This window comes from Equus quagga, chromosome 16 (genome assembly GCF_021613505.1).
Source record: "Equus quagga isolate Etosha38 chromosome 16, UCLA_HA_Equagga_1.0, whole genome shotgun sequence".
Taxonomy (NCBI): Eukaryota; Metazoa; Chordata; class Mammalia; order Perissodactyla; family Equidae; genus Equus; species Equus quagga.
In genome coordinates, this window is record NC_060282.1 from 36,493,630 (window position 1) to 36,520,524 (window position 26,895).

Consider the following 26,895-nt stretch of genomic DNA (forward strand, 5'->3'; position numbering starts at 1 on the left):
AAAGCCTAGTCCAAGGAGGTTCTGAGACTTTTTTCTGTTTTTCAAAATCAAAGACGCAGCTTCTTAAAACCTGAATGACTCTCAAAAACTCTAGTGAATTCATTATTTCCTTTATAATGCTTTTACCAAGTCAGAGGTAACCTGGGTTTCCTTAAGTGTGTTGACACTTGAGTTGATTTTTAGAAGCACTAAATATATTTCCATCCTTTGGTTCTAGCCCCTGAGCAAATAACAGGAACTGCCACCAGTTTGTGAGAGCAGAGTGTGCGCTAAATATACATACTTCACAATCACTAACTCAGACAATTCTGATCAGTAGCTTTTTTATTATTCCTACTTTGTCGAATGGGTGCCAGGCAAATGTAAGTACCCTTCCTTCCTACCCCGCCTCGCCCCGCCAGCCACCTGCTGACAGTCACCTCATTTGTAAAGGGCCCAGCTGGGATTGGAACCTAAAAGGCTCTGTCTACATATTCAGCCAGAGCCCTCTGATTTCTGGGATCCACAGCCTTTCAAATGCGTACCTTCCCATACATAATCCAGAACAACGATGGCTGAAATTATGAAGACATAATTTGTGACTCTTGAATATTATTAAAGCTGGAGTTATTAATAAAATTATTACTATTTACTCGCCATAGTTTATTTTAATACCCTCACAGATATCATTCAAAATGGAATCTTTCTTCAAACTTTCTCTTTAGGATAATTAAGATTTTATTTCTGTTTGACTCACTTTTCTGTTTCTAGAGAAGGAATTTTATAGGCCAATATTACAGCTTTCGATTGCATTGGCCATAAGTTTAGAGCAAGAAAAGCACTTTACATTGTAACCCATTACTGTGCTTCATGTATGCTAGCATTTTTTAATCTATTTGATTTCATTTTTCAAGAATGCTGGTCCTAACTCATAAACTTGATTTCAAACTGATAGTAGGTCATATCCTGTGTGCAGACACATAAACACACATGCATATGTGTCCATACATGCACTATGGCTTCTAGCTCTGAATTAAATCAACTTGGATGGGCCTAGAATTAAACTCTTATTAGTCTATGTTACTTAGTGAGATTCAACTTTAATCTAACAATTTTGTCTTTCTCTCTCTCTCTTTTTTGTTTTTTGGTTGGTGAGGAAGATTGGCCCTGTGCTAACATCTGTAGCCAATCTTCCTCTATTTTGTATGTGGGATGCCGCCACAGGATGGCTTGATAAGAAGTGTGTAGGTCTGCGCCCTGGATCCAAACCCATGAACTCCAGGCTACCCCACAGGGCCACAAAAGCGAAGCATGTGAACTTAACCACTACACCACTGGGCCAGCTCCAAATTTTGTCTCTTCAAACTACTGTCTCTTAAAAATAGTGCCTCGCACTTCGACAGTTTGCCAAACGAATGAAGATATGCATGGTGCTTCAGTAAATAATTTATTTTTCTACACTGCGTGAACTGCTCGTGTTTTATTCTAGTTTTCCATCCTTCCTTTCATTACTTAACACCATACTAACACTGTTGGGGGAGGTGCGGGACAAGAAGTTATAGGCACATAGGGTTAGAAATCACTGCCCAAAATGGCTGATCAGCGGAAACCATCTCAGACCCACAAACAGGTCTCCCTCTCTCCAGCAAACCAGTCCCCAATCTCTTCCCACCTCAGATGATATTTCCAGAAACTGTAACACTTTCCAGTTAAAGCAACACTAATTTATAAAAGAAAACTGAACACTTTCTCAAATGATGCTACTTTATTACTAGTAAGAGTCTTGAGAATTGCCATTCTATGATAAGACGTTCCACAGTTTCTCTCAAAGACCCATTCTAGCGTCTAGCAGCCCTCAGTGTCAGAAATAACTTTCAAACATACATAATTGTACCGCTGAGTTGCAGACTGAATAGACTCAAACAAAAGAAATGACTTTTTGGTAACTGGTGGTGCAGGACACAGACTCATCCCAGGAACTGTAATTCCTCACATGGACTATCCTCTGCTAAACTGGAACCACAAACCTATCCCCTTCAGAGTCTCAGGTTCCATCAAGATTAACCTCCATTTTCTGTCTCCCTAAATGCCCCTGGCTGCCCAGTCATGCATACCAAACTGGCTAACAGAGATAGGAAGGTAAGTCCGTTATGTATGTGCCCGGTGGGGGGTGGCGGAGGGAGACCCCATTAGCTATTCTAGTTTGTTATATGAATGATTTTTGCATTAACTGCTATTTGAACTCCCCATGCTGCTATTCCTGTTTACTTATTTTCCAACAACTATTACAGGACTTAGATATTATTTCAAAATTAAAATTCTAGGGGGAGGGGGAAAAATTCGAATTCTCTTAAATATATTTCTTCAAGAAGATAAATTTGTCCTGCAAAGGAGGGAAGGTGTTGCTGCCATAACTGTTTTCCTTTGTAATGCTGACCACAGCAGCTGGCGACTGTGGGTATGGATGTAGGTGTGGATTCAAACGCATCAGCAGCCCCCTTAGAAAAAGTGCAGAACCTCTGTAAGCTGGTTTCCCTATCTGGGAAATGGAGATAATACCAGCACCTACCTCACAGGATCGCTGAACGATGACGAGATGCTCATTTACTTAGCACTCAGTTATTTTAATACTTGTCTTTTCAAGAGTAGAAAAACTAGTGGCAGCTCCACATTCCTGGAGCCTGTTCAAAGAGTTTTCTTCAGATTAGTTTCACCTTATTTTGGCTTCTACAACCTCAAAGAGCTTAATTTAATTTTGGAAAAACTTTCTCTTGGCAAGTTTTAGGTTTTGTAAACAAAGAAGAAAAACTTTAGATTTGCCTAATTTCACACTTGGGGGTATTGCGAAGACATAAATTTGTTTCTGTTGAAAGGTGTGGTGAGAGAGAGGCTTCTAGTAAATGCCAGAGGATAGCTGAAAAGACTGGCTCTGTAGTTTTGTTCAGTAAATAGAAGAGTCTCATGAAATTATCAGCTGTATCTCCAGTTATTTTTTGCAATTTTTAAGCCAACCAAATAATACTAAAAAAATGTAAGACCATCAGGTTATCTGAGGTTTCATTAAATGCATCGCTGAAGAAAGAAAATAATTAGGCCCCAAGCAAAAAACATGAAATCAAATAAAAGCATAGATTCCATGTATGAGATGAAACCATGGTCTTTTAGCTAAAGATAGAAAAGGTCCCATCAAGTAGGGCCAAAACAAAGTGGTAAGCAGTAAATGGGAAAAAAAAAGATGGAAGACAGGAAATAAAGCATTTTACAGTATTAAATACGGCAGGTCTGTTAAGTGGTTCTAGTTATCTGTGTGTGTGTTTGTGTTAATTTTGAAAGCTCATAATCCAAACCAGTATCTCTTTATGGTACAGCTTTACCCCGTCATTAAAACTGATTCCCAGAGGGGTCTTCAAGTATCCATTCCATGCTTTAGTCCTCTCTGTAACATTCCTTCTGGTTAACGGCTCAGGGTTTTAAAATTGCCAGCAATAGAAAAATACTTTACCAGAAGAGATTTTTTAAATAATAATGTCCTGGAACCAGATAAACACACTTCCTAGGACCAGTGAAGAAAAAATGGTAAAGGGCTTCAATCATTGTAATTTTTAATTTCCAAATCTAGCTCTCATTTTCTTTTGGAAAATTTGCTATTAAACAATTTCCTATTTGATTGCTTCAGGGAAACAGTAATAATTTCTAGATAAAAAGGAGAAATTTCCCTTGGTTTATCAGTGTACATATTATATTTCTATGATAGCAATTAAGTCTTAGAGTTGCTAAACAAGTTTCATTAAAAATTATACTATATTATTATAGTATAATATTTAAAATATAAGAAATTAGAGTACCAAATGCACATTTAGGCCCCGGGCATCTAGAAAAATACTACCAAAAATGATTTTTTCAGCATGGAAGAGGAGAGAGCATGACCCCAGCCTCATTTCCCAGCTAACTAGACATGTGCTTGCTTACCATAACTATTACCTATATACACAAACCATACACGGCAGTTTGTCCATCAACTAGTCAACACTGGTTGCACATCTATTCTATACCAGGCTCAGCACCAGGTGCTAGGTGTACAAAGGTTAAAAAAAATTCTCTCTCCACTCAAACAGTTCAGCACATAGTGGGATGGATGGAATGTCAACTGATAAACCAGGTGAAAAATAGCAAAATGCTATTGTCTAGATATAAACCAAACCCACAGAGGGAGCAGCTGACTCTGCCTGGAAAGACTAGGAAGATCTCACCCAAGTGGGGATAGGAGAACAGGTCTTAAGAGGTGAGATGTCTGCCAGGTGAAGGAGGGAGGGAGGACCTTTTTAGGCAAAGACAGCCTCAGAGAAGGAACAAAGGAGATACTGGAAGTAACTAGTAAACTAGTGAGGAGTGAAAATAGACCTATAGATTCAGCATCAAGAAACTTTAATAAGAGATAGGTTATGCTGGATTGAGACATGACCAACAGTTTAGGATGTGGGCTAGGAAGTGGACTCCTCTTTCAAGAAACGTGGGGCAGAAGGAAAGAGGAAGACCCATCAACAGCTGGAAAGAAGTCCGCAAGGATCAGGGACGTACGGGGGGTTTGTGAACTCTGGTCTTGTCCTGGACCCTTCCATGAGCGGAAGAGCGAGGGACCTCAAGATTACCCCAAGCACATACCCCAAGGAAGAAGTGATTCTCCCCAGAGCTGTTGTCCCCAACAAAATGAGCTTCTAGGACTCACAGGGAGACATGCATGCAACAAATGAAAAATCAGAGTGGTTCAATTATTACTGAAAATTAATATGTTCTGCCTGAACTAAGATTAAACTTTAAAGAATACTTGCATTTTATAACGTTTTAAAATATACAACCTTAATAGCCTGCCATACTTCTATCACATAAATGTTTTCTAACCAAATTTGAAGATGAAGAGGAATTTTCAGTAACTATGGCCACGGCGCTTCTCTACAGAACAGAGGATACCTTACGCTGCGCCTCACTGTCCTAACATCTAGAGCTGATGAAGTGAGGAAGACCCCGCATGTTGGGTGGTGCCTGGCCCACACCCCAGCCTCCTCCCTCCCATGGAGGAAGAAGCAGGGATCGAGGTCTCTCTTCTGACTTAGATCTCACTCACTACCTTCACTCTCGCCAGCTCTGGGCTTTGTTTTTGTTTTTTTTTTTTTAAGGTTGGTGGCTCTCAAGGGGTTTTCTTTGGTTTTAAATCAAATTTACTTTTCACATCTATGCAGAAGTGTGGAAACAGTCTAGGAAAACACCAAAAATGGAAATTCCATTTACCTGAGTTATTTGTAAGGGAGGGAAGACCCATACTTTCCTGACAGCAGGGGGAGAGCAGGTGTGTATAACTCTGGGGGAGGAGAGCCCTCCTGAGAACAAAGCTAAATGTCAGGACTGGACACCTGGGTGAAGAGAGGGATGAGGTGCAGGGCACGCTCAGCTCCTAGGCCTGCTGAGGATTTGAATTTATGCTGACTTCCTGGCTACCTGACCTCCTGAAAGCAGCATCCCCCTCCCCGACCCCGGCCTCCACTCTCCGCCTTTCTGCACAGCTCTGAGGAGCCCGCCCAGGTATGGCTATAAAACTGCAAGAGAGCACATTTGTAGGGCACGCCCAAGGCCAGCCTCCTCTAGAAAACGCAAAGGAAAAACAGTGTTGGTTAATTTTCATCACAATTCCTATCTGAAAGTGGACGATGACTCCAGACTGAAGAGAGCTCCTAGGCCTGGACAGAACAGCCAGGCTGAGCAATCCACAGAGGTAGCGAAATTCTGTGTTTGAGAGTCTTCTGAAAGGCTTCTCTTTGAACTCTCAAAAAAACTGTTTAGAACTAAACTGGAAGAAATGTTCTGATTTAGTCGTAACTTATATTTTCATGGAAAGCTTTATCTTAATATAAAATTGCCATCAACAGCACAATTTAAAAATTGACTCTTAAGAAATTGATTTGTATTAGGGCACAGATGAAAACCCTATAATCACATGCTAGTAACCAAAGATGTACTATAATTGCCTGCTAATTACCATGGAGAACTACAGGATTAATATTTAACAATATAACAAACACATCCTGATACAGGGAAAGATTACTGTGAATCAAAATTCAAGATACAGATTGAATAAAGAGCAACTGGTTGGTTTCATGAATTAACTACAAAATTCTATCAATAATGGTTACATTGGATGTGACTGAAAGTAATGACGCTTATGCTGACGTGCTTGTGGAATCACATTACAATCCATGCCACCCATTCTAAAAGTGCAAAAACTGTGTTGTTCATTATTTTGGAACATCTGCATTGTAAAGAGGTAAAGTAACTCAATTCTGTTCAGTAGAGAGAAATTGTACGTGAATGCTTCAGTTTCTGGCTTTCATTCAATAAGGTTAATATTCATTGCTGAACCTCTTCTAATTTTCCTTCCCTGCTTAAAAGGCAACAAATAGAAAAGTTTTCCTTCCCTAGAAAGTGGTTTTGGAATTACCTACTCTTTGAGTAGACTTGATGTGTAGTGTAGTTCATTCTGTGATTTGTGATTCATTTCAAAATTTTTATTTTTCGCTGAGGAACATTGGCCCTGAGCTAACATCTGTGCCAATCTTCCTCTATTTTATATGTGGGATGCCGCCACAGCATGGGCACCGATGAGTGGTATAGGTCCACACCTGGGAACTGAACCCAGGCCACCAAAGTGGAGGGCACCAAACTTAAGCACTCGGCCATGGGACCTGCCCCCAACTATTTTTTAAATGGCTCCCACTGCAAAACTTGATAGCTCCATTGTGCACGTGAGTCTTGGGGAACTCCCACCCTGCTCCTTGTGTAGAGACAGTGCCTCAAAATCATCATGCTCCTGGTTGAACTCAGTACCCAGCCAAGATTCACCCCCTGGCACCAGGCCAGCTGCCCCTCCTGACTCCCCTACCTCAGGGCAGGGCACCCACCTAGTTACAAAACCACACTCTGCTTCTGTGATCCCTTTCTTCTCCCCGATTCCCACAGCCAGGCAGTCATAGAGGGTCTATCAGTTCTAGAACTTGTCTCTCGTTCATGGGTTATCGTTGCATCTCCCCTTTACAATTCACACCTCCAGGTACTCGTCTTTCACCGGCTATAACCGGTCTCCTCACTGCAGTCTCTCCCTCACTTCATCCCATCCCCCATGTTGGCCCAGAATTACCTCTCTGAAATGCATATATCATCCCATTGCAGTCCTGCTAAAAATCCCCAATGTTCAATCCAAAGCATTTGAAATCAAGTACTGCAACTTGTTAAAAAGAAATGTCACTTCATCACAATATTCTATCTGCCTGTTATTTCTGCACATTCCCCTCCGTGTGTCCTTATCAGTGTTCTGGGAGGACAGATATGTGAGTGGAACACACCCACTGGGACGAATGACAACATGTAGGTACAACTTTTATTATCCTTCTCTTACGTATTCCAGGATCTCTAAAATCTACTCCATTCAACAATAGAAAAACATGGATTAGCTAAAAACAAGGTATGCATGTTACACTTCAATATAAAAAAGCATAAACACACACACACACTTGAATATCTCCCCAACAAAACTGCAAAACAAGACTTTCTGGAGCCAAGGCAGTGTTAAAGCAGCAGAGGACAAGAAACTCTGGGCTCAATTACCCTCGACATCTGGTGTGGTAATGTTTCTCTGCAGAGACCCTGAGATAGCATTTCCCCACATTCCACCTGCAGTTCTGAGGTTTGCCACCAGGACACGGGTGGCAGGAGTCAATGACCCTCTAACACCTGGAACCTTGGGGCCCATGGACCCTTAGACACCCTGCTGGGCTCAATCAGCCTCTACCAGAGATGGGAGCTTCAGCCCATGTGGCACGGAAACAGCTTTCCCCAGGGCTCCTTCGAGAGCTGAGGCCAGCCAATTCCAACACGCTCCACACCCCTGTCACCTGAAGATTCCCCTGAAGAAAACATTGTTTCCTCAACTACCAAACCCTTCCCTCTCATTTTCTCAGCCCCATTTCCTCGGGACTCCTTCCTTCCCTGACTGTATTAGTTGAAGCAGTTAACGCTCCCACAAGCACACATGAGAGTTCCCACCCCTCCCATCTCCACTAACAGTTTTATTGGACTTTATAAAATAATTTGCCCATTTCATTTTGGTTTTTCTGTCTTGATTCCTGTACTGAGCATGTGCTGTTTTTGTGGCTTGCAGCGCCCACCCCAGCTTTCTGACCCGTATGTTCTTGTTATCCTTTCAGAGGGACCTCAGAAACATCTCCTCAGGGAAGCGCTCCTCCCAGCTGCCACTCACCCCATGACAGCTGAGCCTTTTATCTTCTGGCCTCCAGACTTGAGCAATTTGAGGCAGGGGCTCTGCCTTAATTCCCTCTGATTCGCCAGTTCCTAACAAAGGGTCTGGCGTGTTTGCTGAATAAATGTGGAATAACTGATGGTAACAAATACGGGACCAATGCTAACTCCATGACGTCCCCTTAGAAGGCGGCTCTCACACTCAGAGAAAAGCAAACGACAGAGAAATCTAAGTGGCTCTTTCACACTGGAGGTAGAAATGGCACAGGAGCGCTCCTTGGGATGCAGAATGTAACCTTATTTATAACCTGGAATAATTGCTGTTTTTCAACGAGTTCACAAGAAAGAACTTGCGAGACCTGGGCAACTTGCTTGTGTACTTTGAAAAACAGCAGAATCCACTGGGGCCAGGGTTGGTTTGTCTTACTTATACCAAGTAAGAACTAATCACTAATGTTTCCTTCCCCCCAAAACCAGTTTATGGCCTAACATATCCGAACCACATATCCGAACTGGCTTTCAGAAATGTCAGAACCAGCACGGCCAAGGGTCTCAGCACCCAGACCTCAAAGCGTTCCCAGTGTCTGGGGAGGACGGCGCAGGAGGGAGAAGCAAGACGCCTGTGCAACGTCAGTTAATGAACATCCTCCATCATGCTACGTGAATCAGATCCTGGTGGGGGGTAAGCACTATCCAGGGGGTGGGATACAAAGACAATATACAGTGAAGTGAGGACACAGAATAATAATAAAAACAAAGGGTGCAAACTCTGGCTTTCTTGGGTTTCCATCCCACCTACACCACTTACCAAGTGCATGACCTTGGGTTAAATTCTTGACTCCTCACCATCTTAGTTTATAAACAACAAAATGAGTTGTTTTGAGGATGAAATGCTTGTGTACGGTGTATAGAAAGAGCCTGGTAGATGGAAGGCAACGAACACATGGGAGCTGTTATTAAGGCACGGTTCACGCCTTCGAGAGGCCTGCCTTCTGCCAGTGTAATAAGAGTTTTATCCCCACGTATGTTCGTTCGTTCATTCATTCATTCAGGAAACAGTTATTGAGTGCTCACTACATCTCAGGCCCTGTGCTAAACACAGGAACTACAGCAGGGAACAAAACACTCAAGTGCCTGCCCTCAATGGGCCCACCTTCTAGTAGGAGGGAAAAACAATAAGAAATAAAAACATATATATGAATAACATGTTGGGTGGTGAGAAGGGAAGGGAGCTGGAGAGTGATGAGGGGGTGGCGTTCAGGTAAGGTGATAGGGAAGGTCTCTCTGATAAGGTGACAAGAAGCCAAGGCCTGAAAGAGGTAAGGGAACAAGCCAGGCAGGTGCAAGTACTCAGCCAAAGAGTGACGTGCGTGATGTGATGCGGGAACGGCCTCACCAGGACTCCACTCCGGACACAAGGAACCTGGGAGCTGAGGCTCCACGTGCTCTGAGGGGCAGCCTCCTTCCTGGGCCCTGGGCCCTCAGGATCCCACAGACAGGACTCCAGCTGGGACACTGAGGGTCCTCTTGCCGTCAGGCAACCAGCACTGAGGGGCTACTCGGAGGATTAAGAGGATGCCGAAGATGAGGAGCAGCCTCAAAGAACCACAGACCATCTAATCCAAGTGAGATAAATTTATGCAAGGGAAGACGGAATGTTCACCAGGCACCGTTACTACCGGGTACAAGAGACAACAGAGCGATCCTTGAGCATGAGCGTGGAAGGGACCCGAATAAGGAAAGACGTAAGGCCACTTAGTAAAAGTCACAAACCTCAAAGATAAGGCGTGTTTGTGTGTGCGCGTGCACACATGCATGCATGCTCATGTGTATATAGTTATATGAGGAAAAAGTTGAAGGCAGGGGGAGGTGATGAAGAAGAGAGAGAAGATTTGAAGTCCTCTGAGGTCTGAGAAATCATTCTGCTTTAAGGAAAGTAACAATATCAAAGTTGAAGCAATAGGTATGTCAGTAAAATGCGTTTATTACTTGCCTTATGTGGATCTAGTCCAAATTTCTATCTAATTGCTCCTCTCATTTTCTTGGGTAATAATTATAAGGTTAACTTTTCAAATAAAATAAAATTGTTCCTCTATGCAGATCGGCTGCAAAGCAGGTTAAGGCAAGCATTCCCAAACGCCTCGTCCTGGTCAGCTGGTCTTGGGGGGCAGGGTCTGCCCGGTGAGGAAGACTCCTCATCCCAGCTCTTGCTCCAATTATCTGAGGAGAAGTCACTTGGGTCAGTGAGCCTCTCTAGGCCTCAGTTTCCCTGTTTATTAGATAAGTATGTTTGACTAGTTAATAGAGGATGGACGAGGGGTAAGGAGTGGAGTAACCATTTTGCAGGATAAACCAGTATTTATGGTGCGTCTCTAACCCTAACCTAGACGCTAACCTCTCTGCTACTGGCCAAGGGGTTCTAGGAAGGGTGCAGTGGAAGGTCTGAAAAATCCATCATTGCAGTATGTAGGAAATCTAAGCAAACATCCTTGTAATGGCTCAGTAACACCTTCACATGCTCAACATGAAACCTTCACTTTGCCTGCACTAACTGGGACAGCAGCCTCTTGCTCTGCAAAACAGGGTAATAAAGCCTATAAATGAGAAATTGCTTATGGAAACAGCACGTAAAGTGTTAAGATTACTTAGAAACATATATATTACTATGTTTTTAATTAATTTCTGGAAACTTTAAGATCCATTCTCTGACATCCCTGGCTTCGCTCTGTATCTCAGAGGTTGATTCCTGCAAACTGCATTTGCTAGGGGCATGTGCCCTCTGGCTTAGGGTAAATTTGGCCAGTCGGAAGCACTGGTGGGAGACGGAGAGACAGGGAGAAGCAGGGCGTTCCTTCTCCTCCTCCCTCTTGGCATTGAGAAGTGTCTCTGGCAGCGAGTCCTCTGTGATTCTACCTCCTCTTGGAAAGCTGCTCCCTCTGTGGTTCCAGCCCCTGCGGAGGCAGCCCCCACCATGGTTCCAGCTCCTGCTGGGTGGCTCCCCCAACACCCACCACCTCCTCCCTTTGAGTCTCAGCCCTCCAGGTAATAATATCAGCAGACTCCTGCTATTGCTCATCTCTGAATTGCCTCACTGTGCCTTCAGCCCTCCCCACCTTTATAATGAAATCCCTCCACGGAAGCACTTGGCATGGGCTCTGTTTTCATGATTGAACCCTGAGTCCCATGCAGGGGCCACAGGTCTCTAGAGAACAGACCTCGTGTTTAGGAGTATACAGACTCCAGAAAATGTACATGGCCGATCGATTCCTTCTTTACTGCCAGGCAAGGTGTCTCAACCTTTTCATTTGCCTAACCACCTAGTACCATTTGCACCAGGTGAGTGTTGGGGTGAAAGGAACAGTGGGTAGAGAATTAGACAACTAGAACTCACTATCTAGTCATGTGACCTTCACCAGGACCTTAGAGCCAAATGAGCCTGAGGTCATTCATGTCACAGGGGCATAAGAGTTCATCTGGCCTGCCTGACTGTCTTTAGGCTCAAACACGGGAGGGCATGGAAATATGTCAGAAACTGACATGGTCCTTGCAAATCTAAATGTATTACAATTATTATATGAGACACAGTTGACTTTCATAGAACAAAAAGTGCTTTGCACTCAGCTTAGCTTGATCTTGATTTCTCACCCTGATTTGTACCAAATGTACTAACAAAGGAAAAGTGCATAGACTAGTGCCTGGTGCGTCACAACAGTGATGTGGGTCCTAGCTGCGATTTCTGTGCTGAGCTCTCCTTGGCATCGTGACAACATGTCAGTTTACCAAAGACCATGCAGGGACGTCCAGGTCAACTCACCGATGTCAAGGACCCTCTGCTTCGCCGTGTGCTGTCTCGAGTGCCAATACTTCCAGTATTTCAGCTGCTCGTCTCGGTTTTTGTCTTCGCTGAAGACCACCATCACCACGCTCTGCAGAGGGGAGAACCACGGATCTTACTTTCTGTTCAGCGCCCCTGTTGCTTCACACAGTCTCCAGTTCTGGACTTCTACCAGAGGTGTGTTTCTGTAATGTTGCTTTTCTTGATTTACAAAAGCCCAGACAAGCTCAATTGTATGGTTTATTTTGTTTTAAAATGGGCCTACTTAAAAAATGACGGAGAAACGAGAACAACACGTAGAAAAAAATATTACATCATTTTTACAAGTCATAAACAACCAGATTAACCAATTACAAGCAAATTTATTATTTTGTGAGGTGAGTGGGAATACCAAAAAATTTTTTTCTTGTACTGAAAACAAGAACAGTTTTGAAATTTCAGACCATTAAACACAGAATTCGGTGCCATTTGTAAAGGAGCAAACATCTGTTTCTGGCCTAATTAAGTGCCACAAGCTGGAATACTGGAATAATGAGAGAAATACTAAAAGATGAGTTCATATTGATGAACATAGATCTAAGCTACAGAGAGTTCATAAAACAAAAGCTACAAGGTCAACTTTGTTATCTATGTAAATATGCGGATGCACTTTAAAAATGAGCTTGAGAAATTAATTATATCTTGTAGAGATAAGAATACAAAATCTCTTTCAGTTCTAAATTATAAACAGCCTGGTTAAACTAAATATATGTTAATTCACTGTCATTAATGAGATAAAAAAGGTACCCGAAACAAACAAATGAAAAACCTCCTTTAATTACAGTCCTAGGAATAGGGCTCTCTCCCTCTCCATATACAACACACATCTTGCACATTTTCCTGCTATCCCAGAAGAATATTTCACTGACTCTCAGTCCTTAATAACTTCTCCTTTATAGCATTTTACAAACTTATAGTCATTTACTTCACTATTTACAATCATTCAGTCAATGGCAATGTCTTCTCATTGACTTCTAACTCAGTGAGGACAGGGACAGTGTCACCACCACAATGGCCCTGGTGCCCAATAAATGATAGATACCAAATACATGCTTGTGACTGTATCAATTCAAAATCTGGCTTATTCTCAACGTGTGTGTAAGCATTTATTACACAAGAAAGTAGATGTTGTTAGAAAAACGAGGTTAGAAATATATATCTGTATTATTTGAATTCACAAGCAGCATGACCTTCAAAGGCGTGGAGGAGAGATGACAAGAAAGGGGACCCCTGGCTGCGCTGGTCAGCTATGAGCTCAGCCAGCTCTTCCTTCTTACCCCTCCTGCTTCCTCAAACTTCTTCATTTATATGTAAAAGTTTACTGTGTGGCCTCCTGGTGTTCATTTCTGTCTGTTCCAAAATAAAAATAACATTTAAGGTAATTTTTTTTCTAGCAAAGGACTAAATTAGCATAAATAATGGCATATTCTTGGTGTGGAAATTTATTTCCTCAGTGATAAAGCAATAGGGAGTTTGAAACTGCTATTACCAAGCCTGTGCTTTGACTTGGAATGAAAGTCTGTTCTCGGAAATTAATGCTAGTAGGTCCCAAGTGCATCCTCTTTCCTCTAGGCTATCTGTTCTCCCAGAGCTGAGGAATAACAAAGATCCACTCTGAGAGGCACCATCTTCCTCTCCAAGGGTGTTAGATTGAAGTGCTTAAGGGAACAAGGGCTCCTCGTTTTAGCCAAAATGGAACAGAAGGAGACAAAATTTCCATATCAAATGATTTCCATATTTCATGAAGTAGAATTCTTGGAAAATCCCTGAACTCCAAACTGTGGTCATGGCCTTAGAATGCTAACCATCTACCATCTACCCAGGGTGATGATGATGGTGTTAAGAGGCTGTATATGGATTATACACTTAGACTTTTTAAAAAGGACATTTATCCAGTATCTTCTGCTCAGGCATCCACATGTGAGGGTGTTGCATGTAAATTCTAGAATACACATCCAGAGGTGGGCCCCAGGCTAAGCCCTGCATGCTACTCAACACAGTGCACCTTAGGAGGTCAGCTTCAGGGGTCTGACTGCCTGGATAAATCCTGGTTCATTACATTTTAGCTGTGTATCCTTGGCCAGTTACTAGTTTCTAAAAGGCCAAGTTTTCTCATCTGTAATATTATAAAAATAATAATGCCTATTTTATAAGGTTGTTGTTAGTTTCAAATGAGTTACTAGATGTATGGTGCTTAACATAGGGCCTGGCACATGAAAGACAGAGTCAGCAAATATTAGTTATTTTCTGGCTCATTGTTGTTGTTGTTATTATGGCATCCCTCCACCACAGCCTTAACCGCAGGGTGGGAACCTACTAACTCCGCTGGTGGGCACACAGCACACCTTTCTACCTCCAACAGGCTCAGCCTTGGGTGGGACATTAACTCCACATCTTCCCCTCCCTCTCAACTGCCCGGCCTCCTACAGCTCCAGTCTGGGACTAGGACAGCCTTGGAGGGGGGAAGGCCTGCTGGAGGGAGAAATGAGCAGCAATCCTTCCCTTCTTTCTCACTGAAACAAAGCCAGATAACCCAGCTATCTGGAGATCACCATTGCTGTGACTCTACTACAAGCTAGTAAAAGGCAAGCCGGCCAACAGGTGCCTGGATACTCTCCCTTCTCTTCCACCTCATTTGTTACCTGTGCATGGAAATCTGGGGTGGGGTCAACTCACCATGCTCTAGGCACAGCATGGCGTTCCTCTCTTAGCGTGTGAAGAGCTCAGGAGAGGTAGCTACAGACAAAATAAGGTGGAGTGGGCACCGTACACACAGCAGCATAAATCATTTTACAACAGGCCAGGCAAGTCCCTCAACCTCTTTTCAGAGCTCTGCTATAATTTTCCTTTTCAGTAGAGGGATTACCAGCCCTCCTTTCTTGGCAGTGGCAAGAATTCCAGAAGCTGGCAGGCTTCCAGGGCAGTTCCATTTCCCACAAACAGGGCTAACATTCGAGAAGGTGGAACTTCCTCCAAGTCCCTCCTGGTAGGGATTACATCCTGCTTCACTCCTTGACTTCTGAGTAAGTGCTGAGCTGCGGAAGGCTTTTAAACACAGTTGCAGAGGGCCCAGGGACACAGAATGAAGCGCATCCTCCTTTACAGAAGAGAGCAGCAGCTCTTGCCCACCCACAAATGTGTGCTGACTTACAGCTACTTATTTGAAAAATTAAGATCAGTGGATTGAAAACAATGACAACAACCAGGTAACAAACAGGCAGTGACTGAAGCTGGGAAAATTCCTTAGAGACAGTTGGAAAGCATGTTCCAACCCTCCAAACACGTCCCTTCCCTGGGGTTTATCGGTTACTGATTAAAATGATAAACTACAAGCCAATAAGTTCTCTTGCCCCAACTCTCCGACTTTTGTTCTAGAATTATTTATTTTGGAATTTTTTCCATGCCCTTCCCACAAGACTATGAGGCAGCAACAGCATTCATCTGACCCCTCTGGGCTGTATTGGAGGAAGGAGGCCCCTACCCTGACTTTGCTGATCGGGTGTCGGAAGCACTTGTTGTCCCCGGTCTCGCTAAGCGTTATGGCATAGAATTGTCCTTTGTTGAGGTAGGTCATGGGGCCCTCCCCCTGCTTCTGACGGAGAGATTTGGTGGCTTCCAGGGTGTACTGAAATGTGCCACTGTGAACAGAAAACAAACACTGGTCAGATTCACTCGGACATTTCTGCCTTTCTGATCAATTTCACATCAATAGCATTTTGTATGAATATTAACCAATATTTACTCTATTTCAGGGACAAAACATAGCATATGACAAAAGAGATGAGACCAGATCAAAGGTCATTGCTAGTACAATGTATACAACATTCCTAATAGTGGCCCATAAACCAGATGGTTTAGAAGGGGAGAAAGTCCATGATGTGCTTGTCCAGTTGTGCCATGCCCTGCCAGGAGAACCTGTTAGGTCTTAGCTGACAATCAGCAATGCCTGAAGCTTCTGAACTGGTAGAATTTGCTGCTTTTAACCTATCAACAAACTAAACATGTGAATGCTTTTGTTCAATTCATATACATAACCTAAACTTCTTTTTATCTAACCCAGATGTTGCAAACAGCTATATCCCACTTTAAAATATTTCAAAATGTGAAAATCTAAAACTCAAACATTCATTACTGAGAATCTAGTTCCATAACTAGGAGTATTTTTTTATTCTTGTCTTTTGCTTTTTAAGCCTGCGAAAGAACTCACAACACGGCTGCTGCTCTAAATCAGGGGTTTACAAACAATGGTCCATGGGACAAATTCAACTTGCTGCCTGTTTTGCAAAATAAAGTTTTACGGGACCACAGCTACACTCATTCATTTACGTCTCGTCTATCGCTGCTTTCAATCTATAACAGCAGGGCTGGGGAGGTGCGACAGAGACTGTGCGGCATGGCAAATCTACAATATTTATTACACGCCTACTTGCAGAAAAAGTTTGCAGATTCCTGCTCTAAGTAATTTCCCTAATATTTTTAAAATATGATTTAATTTATAAAATAAAAAGACTGACTTTCCCAACTTTGAAGAATGTGTCCATTGTTTAAAATGGGCAAAAGGATGAACCACAATCTTTTTAAAAATATTCATTCAGAAATATTTCTCTCTGCTGCACTACAGGATGGAACACAGTAACCAATGCTTTATGTGTTTTCTGAATCATCAGAAGCTCTTCGTGGGTCTGTCTATTTTTTTAGCTCTTTAATTTCATAGTCTTTGAAAGACTGGGTGCAAAACTGACTCTCAAAGTTTGTCTCTTCAAATGGTCCACTTACGAGTTTATGGGGGACTCTTGATTTCTATGTTAAATGTTTCTGCACTGTTTGATTTTTTTTTAACTTTTACATTGAAAAAGAAATTTGAAGGGCAAAATAATATTCCTCTTGCATGATAAAAATCTTAGGCTTACGCTGATAAACCAAGCACATTCCAGAATATGTGTCTTAGAACAAGGTGGGAAATAAATCATTTAAGACAGAACCAATTTCGCTGTCATTTTGCCTGGAAAAAGCAATTTCAATATAGCCATTGAATCATAAAATTTGAGAAATAGACAGGATATTAGGTATTGCCTAGACCAGTAGCTTACAACTCGTCCAGAGCACAGACTGCTTAAAAAACATGAAGAAAGCTGTGCACCCTCTCCCAGAAAAAAGCACATATGAACACAAATGATTCTGAATTTCACTTCAGGATATTCATGTCCCCCAAGCCTATCCATAACACAGGACAGGAACCACCTTCCTCATTCCACAGCTGGGGAGAGGCTGAGAAACTTGCTCACTCCGTGGACAATGACAGCAGCAGAGAGAGAAACCAGGTCAAATGACTGGTAGGTCAATGCTCTCTTCACTCGCCTGATAGCCAAATACGTGGTAATCTGGATTTAGAGCACGTAGATTATATATGTATTTCCACATTTCAAAAGGCCATTCAGAACTCTATCTTCCCCACCTCGCCCTTCTCCCTCACCACCACTACACATCCATACCCTGACTATCGTGATCTGGGCAGGATGACTGGGGAGCCGTCACCCAGGTTGGAGCAAGACCCGGAAGGATCAGGAGGACTTCAAGTGGAGGAGAAAGAATAGGAGAGTCATACATGTACAAGCAAAGGGGCAAGAAATACGATGGGAGACAAGGTTCCAAGTAAGAACGGACTTGCACATAGAGGGCCCCGACTACCTTCAAAAGAATTTGTGCTTAATTCTGTCTCAAATGGTGAAATCACTGCTAAGTTTTATAAATGGGAGAGATCAATTCATTTCTTGCCATTCTCTCCTGTCTTCAGGCATGACCACGACCAAAGGCTTTGAACATCTGGCCCCTCTACCTAGAAGGTTCTTAATCCTCCTTCTTTCCCTGGAAAACTCCTGCTGACAATCCTTCAAGGTCCAGCTCAAATGCCACTTCCTGAGAAGCTTTGCCAGGCCCCTGCCCTACCCACACGCCCACACCCCCAGGCCTGTAGTCCTCTCAGCTTTCTGGTTATTCTATCTCCATAGCAGGACTCATCACTTAGCAAATCTATTGCAGTTTGTCCATCACCACATTCATCTCCTCCAAAAGTCTCTGGGCTTCATTGTTAGGAAAGGTTATATCTTATCTCCAATACCTATTGTGTTGCTGGTACATGGAAGGCACCAGAGCATATGATAGCTAGTAGCTAGATATGTACAAAGTGTAACAGAAGGGAAAAGAAAGACTTGGCAGGGAGATCAGTTATATTGCAATAGTTCAGGAGAACTTGAACAAGGGTAAGTTGGAAGGGACAGGACAGGTAGACTAGAACATTCAGCACTTGGCAAGTGCTATGAAAGGGTAGCAGGAAGGTAGGCAGACCCTTACACCTCTACAGTGGCTGGCTGGGAGGATGGCTGCATCGTTAGTCAAAATAGGAAATAAAAGCAGAAGACCAGAGGTGAAAGAAATAGAGAAGGAAGGAAAGAAGAGGAAAAGAAAGACAGAGAGTTCCATTATGCACATGTCGTGTTGGAGGCCCATGTGTTTGAGGTTCAGAGGAGCACCTAAGGAGGGAAGTCTAGCCAACAGAAGGACAAAGATATGGTACAGGCCTCAGAAAATTGGTCAAGACTGGAAATAGTAATTTCAAAGTCATTGTAGAGAGAAAAGAATTTTCTTTCAAAGGTTTAAAAGTATAACTTGGGGGTACCTTTAAAGAGTTACAGTTTATCAGTTTCTAGGGGCATCTCCTGGTAACCTACCTTGCTGTCTGGTCATACATGTACTCCTCAGCCCCAACTGAAGCACTTCGAAATTTCTGCAAAATTTAAAAATCATCAAACAAGTCAAAAGTCAAAATTAAACCAAATAGGTGAGTCATTATGCCAAAGAAAAAAAAGTGACACGTGTATCCAAAATGTTTTATCCTTTAGAAAGGAAAATCATACAATTGTTGGTATTATGTTTTCAACTACAACGAAAATAGTTACCATTTGTGCACAGAATTCACGTACCACCTGCACACTTAGAATTACACTCAACAGAAAATGCATTTGTGCTTTGCATATTATTCGCATGTCCACATTCACATGTCTGCAGGTGTCCCTAAAGTGTTGGCAGGTCCCAGAAATTGTTTCCTCAAACATACAGAAGATTTCTCCCATTTTCTATTGTCTCCAACACTTACTCCAAAAGTCACAAATTCTGAGTTAATGGAACACTAATTGCAGAGAGGCCACATAGCATAGCAAAAGCAGTATTTAGGGTGCTTAAGAGCAGTTTCTGGAGTAAGGGTGTCTAGGGTCAAGTTCTACCTCTTTTACTGCGACCTGTGCAAACTGAGGTTAGTGTTATGTTTTCTCCATCTGTGAAATGTCTACCTAGAGTGATCAGACGGATTAAATGTGTTACTAGAGGTAGAGTACTAAGAACAGTTGCCAGTACCTAGTGAGCTCCATACATGTGGTTGATAGTAATCACTTGACCATATCCAGTATCGTTCTCTAAGTTCTTCATTATCATAACATTGTAAGACTAAGTTTGGGAGGAAACTCTAAGTCTTAGTATTACACATGGAGAAGTGTGGGTCCAGAGACGTTCAGTTGTTGTATATTTAGTGCAAGTAGGATATACTTTGCTACATTTTAGAACCTTTTCAAAAGTAGATGCATAAAAATTGATTCTAAAGTGAATATAAGAAAATACTAATGAAAATACTAACGTAATAAAATATTGATGAAAAAGCACTTGCTTTATCACACACAGCTGGTCCTTCCACTGTGACCATTTTTCTAGTGTCTCTTTCTAAGAAACAACTTTCCTGCCTCTCATTTCTCTGCCATTAACTTCCAGTCTTGGACCAGCAGTTCAATGGTTTCCTTCTCAAGAAAGGGTTATTTACAGCTATTTTCCAAACTTTCTTCATAACACCTAACCACCATAACTAGAATTCAGTGTACTCTTATATCACAGTTTATATGAGCCTTCATTTTATCCAGTCTTATAAATTCCTGGTGTCCAAGAAGATGATCAAAGTTTACCAAAATACACCCCAGGAACATTTCACAAATACTTGTTGACTGGCTCAATAATCACAACAGAGAATCAAAGACACAGATTTTTACTTCTTTCGTAATCAATCAATCAATCAACAAAGCATTCAATGGGAATTTTCTGGGGCCTCACCATCTGACTGGTGCCAAGAGAAATATAGAAAATATATAAGACACTGTCCTGGCCCCACAGATATAAACATTGGTTGAGGAGATGGGTAAATTCACAGGAAAAATAAAAACAACAACAAAAGAAACTAAAATATAGCAAATGACTGAATATGAAAGTCTATGTTGAATCATTCATTCTCATTCATTCAGATGTCCTGACTGGAAAAGCACAGAATGGGTGTTGCCAGGAAACGAAGATCAGCAAAATTATAGGAACGTTTCATGGAGATTGTGAACTTTGCTTTGACCCTTAGAAGCTAAAGAGAACCTGGGTTAATCGAAGGAATTGAAAGAAAGTAATCCAGGTGACAGAGGACCATGAGGTCAAGACAAAATGATGGATACAAATATGGTGCGTACATGGGGCCAAGGACACAGGTTTGACCTGATTATGAAAGGAGGACCTTAAGATTGAGGTCTTCATTGCCCAATACAGGAGCCACCAGCCAAATGTACTACAGTTGATTAGAATTAAGTGAAATTAAACATTCAGTTCCTCAGTCAACCAGCCACACTTCAAGTACTAAATTGCTATATGTGGCCAGTGGCTACCATACTGGATAGTATAAAAGAAAATTTCCATCATTGTAGAAGGTCCTATTGGACAGGTATGATCTATGAAAAGGTATTTACACTTAGTATAGTTAAGAATTAGGAAATTTTGGAGTAAGAGGGTGGCATGATGAAAAAGGCATTTAAAGAAGTGACTTCGAGATAGGGGAGATGCATTTCCAAGAACTTATTTGAAGGAATATGCAGTAACCCATAACAACACACGGTGAACCAGTATTAATACACTTGGCCCTAAGTGAATTTATCATTCATGCCATAGAGCTCTGCAGCCTGAGGACAGCCCCGCCTACTAAAACATATTTGACTTAGAAATCCTGTGATTCTAATTCCCCAGGTGATGTGAAAAGGTGTGATATAGTATGACTGTTCGGACTCAAAGAGACTGTCAACTATATGCTGACTAAAAGACTCTTACTCCAATAACATGAGTGCATGTGGACAAGAACTGGGAAAAAATAAAAATATTTGATACGTTAGCAACATGGCTATTAGTTTTCTTCAAGTTTAAAAATTTATCCTTATTCTGCTACATTATCTTTATAATTTTAAAAAATTAAATGTGTAGTCTACCTGGAAAACATCAGAGTCATTTAGGAGATCTGATCACATCAATGGATCACGTGGCTCTAAATGATTTAGTATTAAGAATTAGAACCAAAATGCTTGGGTCATTCTGGCTACAGTTAGCAAGTTTCCACAACCGTTTGCAAACATTTTCATATAATTTGTACGATGCCCAAAGGCAGGCCGACAGCCAACACTGTACCTTACAGTGATTTGATGTAGTGCATCTATACATTTCTTAATGACTGAGAAAAATGATAGTAAAGAAGGTATGATAGCAAATAATTTATAGATTACCCTTAAAGGACTTTAAACATCAGGCAACCTTAGAATGTTATATTTAAGTTTTGAATATTAGAATTCTAGGGTTTTTTTTTGCATGGTAGGAAGGAGACATCTGTTAAAAATCTACTACAAAAAGACAATGATTCTTTAACTGTGTGAAAATCAGATCTAGGCAAACAATTCCATATCTTTCATCAGCCACAAATTTTTTAGGTATTATTCATTTATTCATTCATTCACTCTTTCAATAAACATTTACTGAGCATCTACTTTGTATCAGGCACTGTGCTAGGTGCTATGGGCACCATAGTGAACAAAAAGAGAATAGGTGTCTGTTCTCAGGGAGCTTCTGGTCTAGTAGAGGAAACACATTAATCCAATATTCATTCAAAAAATTACAAACTGTGTGCAAGCACTCTGAAGAAGAGCAACAGAGCTCTAGGAAGCACAGCACAACTGAGAAAGTACAGACCAGTCCCCCTGACAATCAGCCTAGATGGTCGCAAGAGAATCTCCAGTGGCACACAGACAAGGCCATCAGAAGATAAGCAATGATTCCAACAGAATGCCAGACACAATAACACAGCTATAAAAGTGAATAGCGACGTCCCCACCCTTCTGAGGGATTGCTGCTTTCTTAGTAAAGACATCCTAAATCTTGCCTTGTTCATCCCATCTCCTGAACAATGACTGCCCACTTTCCAGGTTGCCCCAACATCTTGACATATCCAGTCCAGAGCTGGTAGCCACTTCCATATTTCCTACTTAGACTCACCCAGTGAAAGCCTGAACACTATGAAGATCTCCTCCCAACTTTCTTACTGAGTTGTCCCTAAGGGTTCCCGGTTGAAGCAGGCTAAAGATATGTAATTTTGACTACAGATTGTTCATGGTGGTCTTTGGCTGGTGGATTTAGATACGAAGAAAACTAACTCTACTAGAAACTGAAAGGAGAAGACAGGGAGGGCTTCCCTGAGGAAGTCACACAGAAAGAAAGGTGTGGAAGGTGGTGAAGAATATTCTAGAACAGTGTTGTCCAACAGAACTTTAAGTGAAGATGGAAGTGTTCTATATCTTCACTGTGCAATATGGTAGCCACTAGCCACACGTACATATTGAGCACTTAAAATATAGTTAGTGGAACTGAGGAACTGAATTCTTGATTTTATTTAAATAGCCACATGTGGCTAGTGGTTACAGTATTATACAGAGCAGCTCTAGACTATGGAGCAGCATGCACAAACGCCCTGAGGCAGGAGGAAGCATATCAAGTTCACAGAACTGAATGGTGCCCAATGCAGAGAGCACAAAGGGGAAAGAGGTGCAAGATGATGGGAAAAGCAAAGGAGAAGCAAAAGATGCAATGCCTTGTAAACCCATTAAAGATGTAGATCTTAATCCTAAAAGCAATGGGATTTAAGTCAGGGGGTAACATGACCAGATTAGCATTTTGAAAAGACCATCCCACGTATAGTATACAAAAGCAGACAGTGTTATAGGCCAGAGATAATCACAGCTTGGCCCAGTATGGTGGGAGTAGAATGGAGACAGATGGATGGATTTCAGAGATATTTATAAAGTAGAATTGATAGAATTGATAATGGAGGATAAGGGGAGAGCAAAGTATCAGGAAAAAATCCTGTTGCTTGAGAAACCAGAAGAATGGAAGGTGCAACCCACGAAGGTGGAGAACAGAGGGGAAGGTTGTAACTTAGATTTGGATAGGTGGAGAGTTGAATAGGCAGTTGGATATAAAGGTTTGTAGCTCAGAGGAGAGGACTGGGCTAGAGAAAAAAATGTGAAAGATTTTTTTTTTTTTTTTTAAAGATTTTATTTTTCCTTTTTCTCCCCAAAGCTCCCCAGTACATAGTTGTATATTCTTCGTTGTGGGTCCTTCTAGTTGTGGCATGTGGGACGCTGCCTCAGCGTGGTTTGATGAGCAGTGCCATGTCCGCGCCCAGGATTCGAACCAACGAAACACTGGGCCGCCTGCAGCGGAGCGCGCGAACTTAACCACTCGGCCACGGGGCCAGCCCCCAAAAATGTGAAAGATTTTAAGACATCAAGATAACTCAAGCTGCGGACACGAAGCCAAGAGCATTTTCAAGAGGCAAGAGTGACCAAAGGATCAAATGGTGCTGCAAAGTAATAGCTTTAACAGAAGTGGAATTTCCATAGCATTCTGTTCATGAGGCAGGTGGATGGCCACTGGGAATCTGAATAATGGGTCATCCAATCTCATCAGATCAACTACAGAGAGAGAAACCTAAATCCTCCGGAAGTATAAAATGTATGTGCTAAGAATGTTCCCAAATTTGCTTGATGCAAAAACAAACTAATAAAATGATAGAAGTCTGGTGGTACCACATGCACTATAGCATATGTTTAAAATAAACACAGTAAAACCAAATGTATTAATCACAAGTGAAGCCATGTTCCAATTTAGTAGTTGAATCAACATCTTTAAGATTTTTTTCTTTAAATTTATGGTGGGAAATGGATTCCCAGTTAAAAATTAATCCTGTTGGAATGTTGGACAGGGCTTAGATTCAGGATAACTTCCAGTATCAGTCTACAGCTGAATACAAAATCAATGGGCTAATGACCATATGTCTATCGGGTATGACAAATCATCATTCTTTGCTTTCATTTCAGGATTCTCTGCAAACTCTGCTACTTTGATAAATAATAAAACAGGGATTGAATTATGAAACACATGGTAGAGATATCTGGTGCTCACCCATAAAGAGCTCTTCTCATTCCTGAGCACATGGGAGGACTAAACTTCTCAGCTCTCTTGCAGTTAGGTAGGACCATCTCACTAGTTCTAGCCAATGAAATGTGAGCAGGAGTGATATGAGTCACTTCCAGGTCAAAGCATTTACAAGTCAGTGTGCCATCTTCCTGATCTCTCTTCCCCAGCTGGGGTGACCCTGGAAGCCACATACAGAGATGGTAATGTCATAAGATGGAGGGAACCTAGATTCCTGAGTCACTAATTGGAAGAGAAGTCTGCAGACATGTATTAGGACTATTTTAGTGTATTAAATCACTGAGATTTTGGTGTTCCTTTATTCCTAGAGCTAGATAGACTAATGTTAACTAACTTACACAGTAAGCAAATTCTTCTTTCCTCTTTGATTCTTATTATGACAATATATGTACAATTTTTCTATAAAAATTCTTTCTTCCATCTCTTAAGTTTTATGTGATTTCTAAAACAATTCTAGGTGATATTACCACTCTGATTTATATTTATCAACTATACTCCTTGCTTATTAGCTGTGTGACCTTTGGCAAGTTTTGTAACCTCTCTGAACCTCTGACTTTTCATTTGTAAAATGGGAAAAATAACACCTTCTTTGCAGAATTGTAGTAAGGATTAGAAATAAAAAGTATAAGCCACAGTGCCTGGCACATAGTACTACTCAATGTATGACAGCTATTATTATTGCCCTTCACAGATATAGACAGTAAGCTTCTAGAGGACAGAAACCAAGGTCCTCTACTCCCACATCCAACACAGTGCCTAACACGCATATAAATAAACAAATATTTACCAAGCGTTATTATGAAGAGGATATACAATAAAATATAAAACAAATCGCTAAAATCAATCCATTAAAGAATTCTTTTAATGCTACCCCTGTCTTAAAAAATCCCAGTCTCAGTTGAATCAAACTGTTCCCTTCTCTGATACCAGTACACACACACAGACACACACACACAGAGGAGTCAATCTCTAATAGCAAATGAAACTTGCTAATTCAACAAGAGTCCTAGACATTTTAATAGTTTACTTAAAAGAAGTACTAGCCTTTAGACAAATTTCCCGTAGTGAAATTTACTTGGTGAAATTATTCTGAGCTCACCTAATCTTATAACCAGTTGGCAATGCCATGGCTGTAGACCATTCCATTTAATTTACGTCAGATTGAAATATAATATGCAATGTAAACACTGGTTTCCAAGACTAGGAGAGCAGCTAAACCAAATTCAGCGGGAATAATCTTCACATTCAGTTTCTGGTAAGTTACTTTCTCATCCACTTTAAAATAAGACACAAAATACAATAGCTTCCTTTCACAAGCCTCTTTATCTACAACACGAACACAACTGATAACATGTCCCCTAAATAGCATGATGGTTCTGTTGACATTGGACCACATCCATGGACTCTGCTGGGACTAATGGAATATTTCCTCACCGTGTGAGAAAAACATCAGTGGCAACGCTTTACTGAAGAAGCATGTACCTGGCATTCCCATGTGGAAGGACTTGTTTTTCCAACAGAAGCACCCCAACTGCCTGAGGGCAAATCAAATCTTCAACAATACCCAAAACCTACAAGATCCCTTGCTCAGTTTTAAAAAAGAAATTGTTAACTACTTTGAGCACTACAGCACAAGAAGCTAACTTTAGCCCTACATTTTTATCACAAGGACACTGAAAGTTTGATTATAAAGCTACCAGAATTCAAGAAATATGGCAGCCTCTTTAGGGCATGGACTTGACTACGTCTCCCTCTGCTCCTTCCCCAGTGTCACAGCACACAGCAGGCAGCCGGGAGTGACTGGCGCCAGGAGCAGAAAAGCTGCGAGCGCACTTGTCTCCCCTAGCTCCCTACCACCGCTGCAGAAAGCTAGTCCCCCGTGCCTCCTCTTGCCAGCTGAAAGGTAAGGAATATCTAATGACATAGATAAAAACACTCAGTTCTAAAAAAAAGTTTGGGTGAGTCACTGTCTTAAGCAATGGAACCACTGAGATGGGAAGGGCCCACAGCCTTCTCTGAGAGTGTAGAGGTGACGGTTAACAATGGAGGTCCTGGAGCCAGACAGTTTGTGAGCAGTCCCATCTCCGTCCCTTACTGGAGTATGACCACGGGCATACTTACACGCCCCGTGCCTTAGTCTCCCCATTTGGAGAACAGAGATGACAATAACAGTACCTACCTCATAGGGTTTGTGTGAGGATTAAATGAGTATTTATCACTTAGAATGATGCCCAGCACACAGTAGAGCTCATCAAATGCTTAGTATTTTTAAATTTAGGGATGCAATCTCAACCCCAGGTAGCTGCATTTTGCCTCAATGGCAACCAAATAGGCAGCAGGCCGTCAGTATTTGG

At 41.7% G+C, this 26,895-nt stretch overlaps 1 protein-coding gene across 4 annotated transcripts in view; it reads right to left on the minus strand.

The window, feature by feature from the left end:
• The window catches only part of GRHL2 (grainyhead like transcription factor 2), a 156,080-nt gene that overhangs the window by 67,161 nt on the left and 62,024 nt on the right, over positions 1-26,895 (minus strand). For all 4 annotated transcript variants that reach the window (XM_046642041.1, XM_046642038.1, XM_046642037.1 and 1 more), the window contains exons 5-7: positions 18,886-18,941; positions 15,639-15,795; positions 12,098-12,209 (exon numbers count right to left, since the gene is read on the minus strand). In XM_046642041.1, the coding sequence (XP_046497997.1) occupies positions 12,098-12,209; positions 15,639-15,795; positions 18,886-18,941 (325 nt within the window). The remainder of the gene's footprint in view (positions 1-12,097; positions 12,210-15,638; positions 15,796-18,885; positions 18,942-26,895) is intronic.